Source organism: Octodon degus, unplaced genomic scaffold (genome assembly GCF_000260255.1).
Source record: "Octodon degus isolate 3935 unplaced genomic scaffold, OctDeg1.0 scaffold00104, whole genome shotgun sequence".
NCBI classification, from domain to species: Eukaryota; Metazoa; Chordata; class Mammalia; order Rodentia; family Octodontidae; genus Octodon; species Octodon degus.
Window position 1 is genome coordinate 3518861 of NW_004524680.1, and position 8519 is coordinate 3527379.

The following is an 8519-nucleotide window of genomic DNA, read 5'->3' on the forward strand; positions in this document are numbered from 1 at the left end:
TTTTGGGTATTCCAAAAGCTCTGCACTGTCCTATCACCCTGAGGCAAAGGTGCTGTCCATGGAGTGTTTTGGTGCTAAGCCACCTTGCTGCCCGGGAAGCAGGTGTCTGAGGACTGTTGGGAAGGGACACCTCTTGGGGGGCTGGGGGGGACAGGGCTATGGCCTGGCCTTCATCAGCTCCTGCCCTCCCATCTTCCTCCTGCCCCCAGTACAGATTTTTCGCTGCCTGCACCATCACCATAGTCCTCACCAACCTTCCCGCTTCTGCTCGAACCATTTTGAGCTTAGCACTGCCTGCACAACACATTTCAGACTTCTGAGCTTTCCACCTGTGGCTGTCCACCCTGGCCTCCACTCACCACTCAGCCACCTGTGTGCCTCGGGTACCTGCATGCCTCTTCCATGGATCCTTTCTTCCTTCCCACAAATGCCCTTGGGCTTTTAGTTTGCTGTTCTGTATCCTAAAGATCCTCCTCATAAATGTCGATGACAAGCTGTAATCCGGAAATCTGAGGCAATGCTTGCATGACTCCTGCCATGGAGAGTTCACACATTCATTCATTCATTCCATGTTTCACACTGTAGTGTGCCAGGCCCTGGACTTGGTGCTGGGCGGGGTTAGGACTCAGATCACAATGTCCTGAAGGTGCTTCCTTCCTAGATTAGCTGACCGGTACCCCTGGTGAGCCAGAGATAGTGGCAGAGTACCTGTGCTGGTGGTGTGGAGCTGGAGCCCCGGTCTACTCTCACTGCACTTTTCAGCAGACACTGGTAGTAGTGTTGCTTTTGAGAGTAGGGAAGTTGGCAGAGATTTGAACATTTTGTTCTATGATTACTTATAGAAATAAAGTTTACTCTATTTTTATTTTTATTTTTTTGGCAGAACCAGGGATTGAACTCAGGCCTTTGTGCTTGCCAGGCAAGCGCTTCTTCTACTGAGCTATCTCCCTGGCCCCTAACAAAGTTTATTTTAAAAAGTAAAAAATTGAGAAACTGGCTTTGCCGAGTGAGTTTGGGTCAAGTGAAAGAGAAAAAAAGACAAAAATACACTCTGGAGGAAGCAGTGTAGACTATCATGAGAAAACCCATAATAACCTTGGTTTTTTGAGAGAAATTCTATTGTCATTCAATTTCACCCCCCCCCCACAGTCTCCTGAGCGCTAGGATTACAGGCATGTGCCCCCCGCCCCCCAGCCTGGGCTTTTTGGCTTTAGTTAACTGTCAGTGCTCTCCCATAAAACCCACCTCCGTACACCTTGAACAAATCAGATTACTGGGGCTGGTGAGATGGCTTAGTGGTCTAAAGCACCTACTTAGAACAAGCTAAGCCAAACAAAGCACAGGGACCGCGGTTCAATCCCCCAGCACCACATGCCAGCCAGCCCCGCCCCCTGGTGGGCTGAGCTGGCCACACACACAGAAAATAAATAAACAAATAAAAATAAAAAAATTAAAAAAAAAATCAGATTACTGTTTCTGAAGTGGAGGTGCAAATGCGCCCTCCCCCAAGCCATGGAGGGTTCCAGTAAGAGGTGTGTAGTTCCAGTAAGAGAGCTACAAAGAGGAAGTCCTGTAAGGACCCAAATGAGTGACACACAGGAGGGTTTACTGAAGCATCTTTTTTCTTTTGTGGCCGGCTCAGCCCACCCTGGGGCGAGGCTGGTGCAGCATGTGGTGCCGGGGATTGAACCACAGTCCCTGCAAGCTTGCCTAAACTTGCCTAAGCAGGCTTTAGGCTGCTGAGCTATCTCACCGGCCCTACTGAAGCATCTTTGATCAATATGGGGTTATTTTTCGGGAAACTTATTTAGGACTGCAGGAAGGCAAAAACTGTCAGTTGTGAGGGTCAGCAGTCCCACAAACTGGCCAGAGTGGGGCACTGATTTTTTTTTTATGTTTTGGACATGAGTCTGTTTGGTCTATGTCTATCATGCTTGTAGAGGGGTCTTGTTTTTCTCTTGATCCTTCATGGTAACAGAGGGGCCTTGTTTGTTGTCAGTGTTCTATAAAACTGGTTATATTTTAAGCAGGAGAACACCAAGGCCTCTCTATCTGTGGGTGCCAGCCAGCTCCCAGCAGTGGAGAGGCCTCTATCTGAAAGTTCCAGTCAGCTTTTACCAGCAATGAGGCCTTGGAAGATTACTCAGATCCTGGCTTTTCTTTTTCACCTGAAGATCAGTATGATTACCTTGGTATATATGTACTCTTCATTCACCACCCTTAGCTGGCATAATGCCCCCAGCCCCTTGTTCTGTGCTCAACCTGATGCCTTGGTAGCACTGAGCTACCCCAAATGCTCCTACCTGAGGTTTTGTTTGTAGCTTCTTTCTGGCACATCTTAACCTGTCTTCAGCCCTGAGACTTTCTCCTATACACTAGTTCTGCCCTTTTCTCCTGAACACCAACCCAGCTATGGCTCCTACCTTGAGTGGGCTTTACCTACCTGGCAGGCCCAGCCCCTCACTCTGTTGGACTTGGCCCTCCTGCAATAGGCCCTCTGCTCCAAATCCTGTGACCACCCTGGTCTTCTCCAGGAGCGCCCTTCTCTAAGACTTTGTCCTGGAACTTTTTCCTGCAAACACTGCCCTTCCACCACTTACTGGGCAATGATTACTGGACTCCTCTGAACTCCACTAATATTCTTTTTAGCCTTATAGATGGTCTGTTTCCCTCTTTTGAGAACCTGGAGAGGTCTGTGAGCTAGGTCTAGGCTGGTTCTTTTTCCTGAAAAGCACACTTCCAGCACCTTCAGGCAAGCATCCTGGAGAAGGTGGCACCTGCTCAAGTCACTGCAGGGGAGAAGGGGCCCTGGCAGAGGGGCTGTGAACAAAGACAGAGCTTCAAGCTGGAGTCTGCTCATGGCCCCAACAGGTCAGGGCTGAGCTGACAGCAGGGCAGTCAAAGCAGAAGGCAGACGACAGGGCCAATGGGCCAGGCTAAGGAATGCAGACTTCACCCTGAGGGCAGCCGGTAGAGGGGGCTGGCGGACACAAGGAGGCTTGAACAAGCGAGGAGGAGGAGTAGAGAAGTGGGGCAAGGTGGAGGAGGGGAACAGCTGCTTCTGGTCTGGAGAGATAATGCAGGAACAGCAAGTTTCGGGGAGGCTGAGGTGCCTGTGGATTCTGGGTGGCTTGTAGCATGTGGGTCCCTTCGTGAACATGAGGCAGTGATGCCAAGTAAGCAAGTGTGCTAAGCAGCTGACAGGGAGAAGGAGCAGCCTTGCGAGGGGTTCCCATGCCTGGGACAGAGTCCCAGAAGGAAGACAACAGTGGCCAGGCAGCCTCAGCCCTGGAACTCAGGTGGGGTACACAGAGCAGAGCTCCAGGCAACCAAGGACCCTCTGTGGGGAAAATGAGGCTAGATAGCTGCTCAGAGCCCTCTGGACTGCAGAGGATTGGGGGAAGAGCAAAGAGGGGTGCAGAACAGGTTAACTGGGGGTTCATGAAAGGACCAGGTACCAGAGTGAGGCCCAGGGGCCTGCCCGCCCAGGCCTGCATACTTTTGTCTTTTTTTGAAACAGGGTATCACTGAGCATGGAACCGGGGATTGAACTCAGGCCCTTGTGTTTGCCAGGGAAGCACTTACTCTACTGAGCCATCTCCCTGGCCCCTCACTATGCAGTTTAGGCTGGCCTTGAGCTCACTTTGTAGTTCTGGCTGGTCTGGAATTCACAATGATCCTTCTGCCTCAGCCTCCCCAGTGCTGGGATTACAGGTGTGCACCACCATGCCCAGCATTTTTTTTTTTTTTTTGGTATTGGGAATCGAACCCAGGACCTTCCACTTACGAAGCAGGCACTTATGCTGCTGAGCTATCTCCCCAGCCCTTCTGTACACTTCTGTGTTGCGTGCTTCTGAGGCCCCCTTGGGAGAGGTAGTAAGGAGCTGGCAGAGCCCATGGCTGTGCTATACCGTTCCAAGGGCAAACAGTCAGGCCACCTGATACCATGCCCGAGAGCCTCGGGATCTATCACCAGCAATCCCAGGACACACCTTAAAATGGGGCTGACAAGAAGGCATGGATACAGGCTCAGCGACTGCACTGTCCTTCACTCTCACATCTGTGCTTGTCCTGTGCCCTTCATCAGCCAGGGATACCTGTAGCTCCTCTCTACCTCCTGGAGGAAGTGGCAGTGACAGGACAGATGAGAAGCAGAGAGCAAAAGTTTCCGTTTATTGGAATTTTAGTGACAGCAGAACGAGCAGAAGGCTTCCTCCTCCCCTGAAACATGCCATCTCTCTGCTAAGGGCTCAGCACAGGAGAGCCCCACCTCACATGTTCCCAGAAGGCAGTGCTGCGGGGTGGGGAGGGAAAGGGAAAAACTATGCCAGGCTGAGGAGCTGGGACAGGAAGACGTGCACCCTCACCTCTTGACTCAATCCCTCTCCCCTGGGCCTGGCATTGCCCCAGACCCTAGTGTGGTAGACTGGCAGACAGGGCTCATGCAACAACAGTTAGACAGGAGGTGGCACAAAAATGAGGCCCCATTGCCCCTTGGCAGGATGAGAGGGCTAGAAGGGGCCATGCTGTGGCCACAGCAGGTCCAAAACAGAAATATCTGCTGTGTACATACAGGAAGGTTGGAGAGGGGCTCTCCCTGCTCCAGGCCATGCCTGGGGACCAGAGAGAGAGAAATATGGTTGGCATTGTGATGCCAGGGAAGGGTCCTGGGTTAGCCATGCCTCCTGAGCAGGGCACAGTGAGGCGGGGGCCCAGGTTACTCCTTGGCACGGCCAATGATGGTGAGGATGTAGAGGAAAATGTTGATGATGTCTGTATACAGGTTCAGTGCTGCAAACACATACTCTTCCGGGCTCAGGGACAACTGCTTGTTCCCCAGCAGCAGCTGAGTGTCCACTGCCAGGAACTGAGGATGACAATGGCAGTATTGAGGGACAGCCCTGCCACTTGGTGTCCTCCCACCCGAGGCTTCCACCTTGTCACTCACACAGGTGAAGAGCAGGGCACCCAGCGAGGCGTACACGATCTCCAGGATACGGTTCCGGATGAAGATGCAGAGGAAGGCAAAGATGAAGAGCACCACAATGCTAACCAGGAGCACGCCCATGCATGAGGTGAAGTCATAGCGAGTCTAGGAGATGCAAGAGGGACAAGGAGCTGTGGGTGCCAAACCCAGAAAAGCCTCTGCACCACAGCCTGCCTTGGGGGACCCCTTACCTGCATGGAAAAGATGACCACTGTGAAGCAGACAGCTGTGGTGATGCCCACAGCCATGATGACCGCCTCAGTGTTGTAGAAGCTGGCGATCATGCCCACCATGTAGGATAGGCTGACAGTTAGAATCGACTGTAGGAAAAGAAGGTCACACCCGTGCTGGGTGTGTGGAGTGCTCCCAGCCTTAACCCGTGTTCCCACCCTCCGCTGCACCTCTGGCTGGGAGGCTAGGGCTTAGGTTTGGGTGTTACCAGTGCCACAAGATTCCAGGGGTGCTTTCGCCGGAAGTCCCCACAACAGCTGAGGACAATGAGGGAGATGAAGAAGATGGCATAGGAGACATAGTAGGTCCAGACATTCTTCCGGACAAAGCCCTTCACCTCCCCGACAAAAGTGAACACGGCTACCGTGGACAGGGTCACTGACAGCTGCAGAGTCAGCACCAGGAACACCTGGGGAGAGGAGGGAGTCAGGGCCCTGCCCCAGTCACTCCTCCCTTCCCCCCAGCCCACAGTCAGGTCCCACCTTGCGGATGAAGGCCTGTCGGATGCTCTTGTCATCCCAGTTGGTGGCAGGGAAGTCCTGGTTGTCATAGTAGGATGGGGGCCCCTCCTCCTGGTAGTTCCCATGCTGGGGTGCTAGGGAATAGGGGGCAAGGGACTGGATCAGTTATGGTGGAGGAAGTGGAGCTTGCCCACCATCATAGCCCGTTAATTACCACTACTCACAGCCAGGATCCTGTGCCGGGAAAGGCTGTGGCTGTCCATAGGGGTTGGGGGGAAAGGGGCTCTGTGGGTACGGCCCCTGTGGGTATCCTCCTTCAGGGTAGGGCCCCTGAGGGTAGCCCCCTTGGGGGTATGGGCCCTGAGGGTAGCCCCCTTGAGGGTAGGGACTGGGGGCATGGGGATACCCTGGCTGACCATAGGGGGTGGGCTGAAAAGGAGGCTGTGGGTAAGGGGCTCCAGGGTAGGGAGGCTGAACATAGGGGGGCATGGGAGGCTGGGGTCCCCCAGGGTATCCAGGGTTGGGGGGAGGGTAGTTGTCCCCAGACACCAAAAAACTCTTTTCATGGGACATGGCCTTGGGTTCTGCTGGCTGCCCCTAGAGGAGAAAGAGAGAACAGTTAGCCTTATGTCACTGTGGCCTGAATCAGGTCTGTGGCAGCTCCAATAGCTGCCTACAAACCAGAAGGAAGGAGCAAGGACCACGATCTTTGCCCCAACGTGTGGAGGAGCCCTGGAGTAATGAGGCCAGGGGAACCAAGTGGGGACTGGGTGACTCTGGGCCGACCTAGGAGGTGGGGGAGGGGAGGAGAGGGGAAGGATGTCTGTCAGCCTGGCAATTTGGAGTTTGTGGAACCTTCTTGTCGCTGTCAGAGTCCCAGGGTCAGAGCTCAGCAGGGTGGGAACTGGGGGCAAGGGTAGGGACGTGTGGGGGTGTGCCCGACGGGCCCTCCCCTGCGCATCCCGCCTCTTAAGCAGCTTGAAGAGACCAGAGGTTGCGGCTATTTCTATCCCAGGAAATCCCCATGCCATCTGTGACCAATGGAACCCTGATCCCCCTCCCAAAGACGGGCCCCGCAGTCCCTCGCTCCCGGGGCGGGAGAAGGACTGGATTGGTTGCCCGGGTGTCTGCCAGTGGGGTACGCCAGCAACAGAGGGGTGCGGGGGTGTGTGGGGGATGGAAGAGACCAGAGGGCGTACGGAGGAACAAAGCAGGCGTGGGGACGCCCGGGTTGGGGGCGACAAGGGTGGGGCGGTGGTCCCGGGACGAGCGCCGAGGGCGTGCGGGCCCACCCGCCCAGCTAGGGGGGCCGGGGCCGCAGGTCCTGCCCCCGCGCAGCGCGCCGCCCCCTCCCTCCCGGGCCGGGCCAGGCCTCCGCGGCTCCCTGCCCCCACTGCCGCCACCACCCTGGGCTGAGCGGGCCGTCCGCCCTGGCCGCACCGATTGAGCCACCAGAGGTGGCTGGTTTGGCTGCGCAGAGCCCGAGACGCGGGGGTGGCCGGTCGATCCGGCGACTGCCGCGGGCCAGACAAGCTCATGGGGTCTGGTCCGGAACTCACCGATTCCGGGGCGCCGCAGGCGGATTCGTTTTTTGGTGACCGCTGCGCAGTGGCGCGGTGATGGTCGGTGCGGGTGCGGGCTCGGGGGCCGGCGCCGCTGGGCCTGCGCTTGCAGCTAGGGAGACGCAGCGGGGCCCTGTGATGGGGCGGGACAGGGGCGGGGCTTCGTGCTGGGGGGAGGGTCTTTTGTTGTGACGTCACGGGGCGGGGCTTCATGTGGACGGGGCGGGCGCGGGCGGCGCTGGAGGCGGGGCTTTAGCGCTGAAACACCTTGTAGGTTCAACTCTGGGGTGTGGCTTGTGGGCAGTTCTCATCCCGGAAAGAGACCCGTTCCCTACCCTTTGTGGGGAAGGCTGGAATCGAGGGTTGATAGCTAAAGACTTTTGGAGAAAGGGGTCAGTTCCGGCAATTTGGCTCTCTTGCTGTTTAAGGAGTTAGGAAGTTGATTTCTACAGGCAGAATTTACTGAAGCTCCAACAATACTCTTCCTGGCCTTAAAACAAAGCATTCACTTTCTCTTTTCATCCAAGTCTATCCCAAGCCTAGGTCCATTCTGCCAGTCATAGAGACCAAAATTGCCGGATACCATTGTATACCCAATGTTCTCAAGTCTTGGACCTGGTGGTGGTGAACACCTATAATCCTAGCACTCAGGAGGCTGAGACAGGAGGATAATTGCAAGTTTGAGACCAGTTTAGGCTACAAAGTGAATTCAAGGTGAGCCTACATTTTTTAAGTGAGACCTCGCCTAAAAAAGACATAAATAAATAAATAATAAAAATCAAGTCTTGGGGCTGGTGAGATGGCTCAGTGGTCTAAAGCATCTACTTAGAACAAGCTAAGCAAAGCACAGGGACCACGGTTCAATCCCCCAACACCACATGCCAGCCAGCCCCGCCCTCTGGTGGGCTGAGCTGGCCACACACACACAAAATAAATAAATAAACAAATAAATAAAATTTAAAAAAAATCAAGTCTTTCTGTCTTCATATACTGTTAGATGCCTGAAGCTGGGTTAACTCTCACCTTAGCCTTGGAGGTTTTCCTGTGGAAATTCTGACTGCTACCAGCAAGGTGTCCCCTAGGTGGTCCCAAGCCCTTTACTGTAGCTCAGGCTGGAGGAAACTTCAAGTGTTCCATGGCTCTTGGGCCACTGGGCTCCCCCAGGCCAAGCACTGGTTATGAAAAGGCCCTCTCCAGCCTGTAATCCCAGCACTCAGGAGTCTGAGGCAGGAGAATCACTGCAAGTTGGAGGGCACCCTGAGCTACAAAGTGAGTTCA

At 54.7% G+C, this 8519-nt stretch overlaps 1 protein-coding gene across 1 annotated transcript; it reads right to left on the reverse strand.

Annotated features, from left to right (window-relative positions):
- Nucleotides 1-4151: 4151 nt before the first annotated feature.
- On the reverse strand, nt 4152-7394 carry Grina (glutamate ionotropic receptor NMDA type subunit associated protein 1). The gene is made up of 7 exons (XM_004638888.2): nt 7239-7394; nt 5904-6276; nt 5701-5813; nt 5427-5627; nt 5179-5307; nt 4949-5092; nt 4152-4867 (listed from the first exon to the last, which is right to left on the reverse strand). The coding sequence occupies exons 2-7, from the start codon at nt 6250-6252 to the stop codon at nt 4718-4720; spliced, it is 1086 nt and encodes a 361-aa protein (XP_004638945.1). The 5' UTR covers nt 6253-6276; nt 7239-7394; the 3' UTR covers nt 4152-4717.
- Between the last annotated feature and the right edge of the window lie 1125 nt (nt 7395-8519).

What these genes read in the sequence shown, in the direction of transcription:
- Grina (XM_004638888.2), bottom strand. Translation starts at nt 6,252, where the DNA reads ATGTCCCATGAAAAGAGTTTTTTGGTGTCTGGGGACAACTACCCTCCC. An exon ending in CCTGGAATCTTGTGGCACTG is followed by an intron (nt 5,308 to 5,426) that starts GTAACACCCAAA and finishes CTTTTCCTACAG; the next exon opens with TCGATTCTAACTGTCAGCCT. An exon ending in TGGTCATCTTTTCCATGCAG is followed by an intron (nt 5,093 to 5,178) that starts GTAAGGGGTCCC and finishes TGCATCTCCTAG; the next exon opens with ACTCGCTATGACTTCACCTC.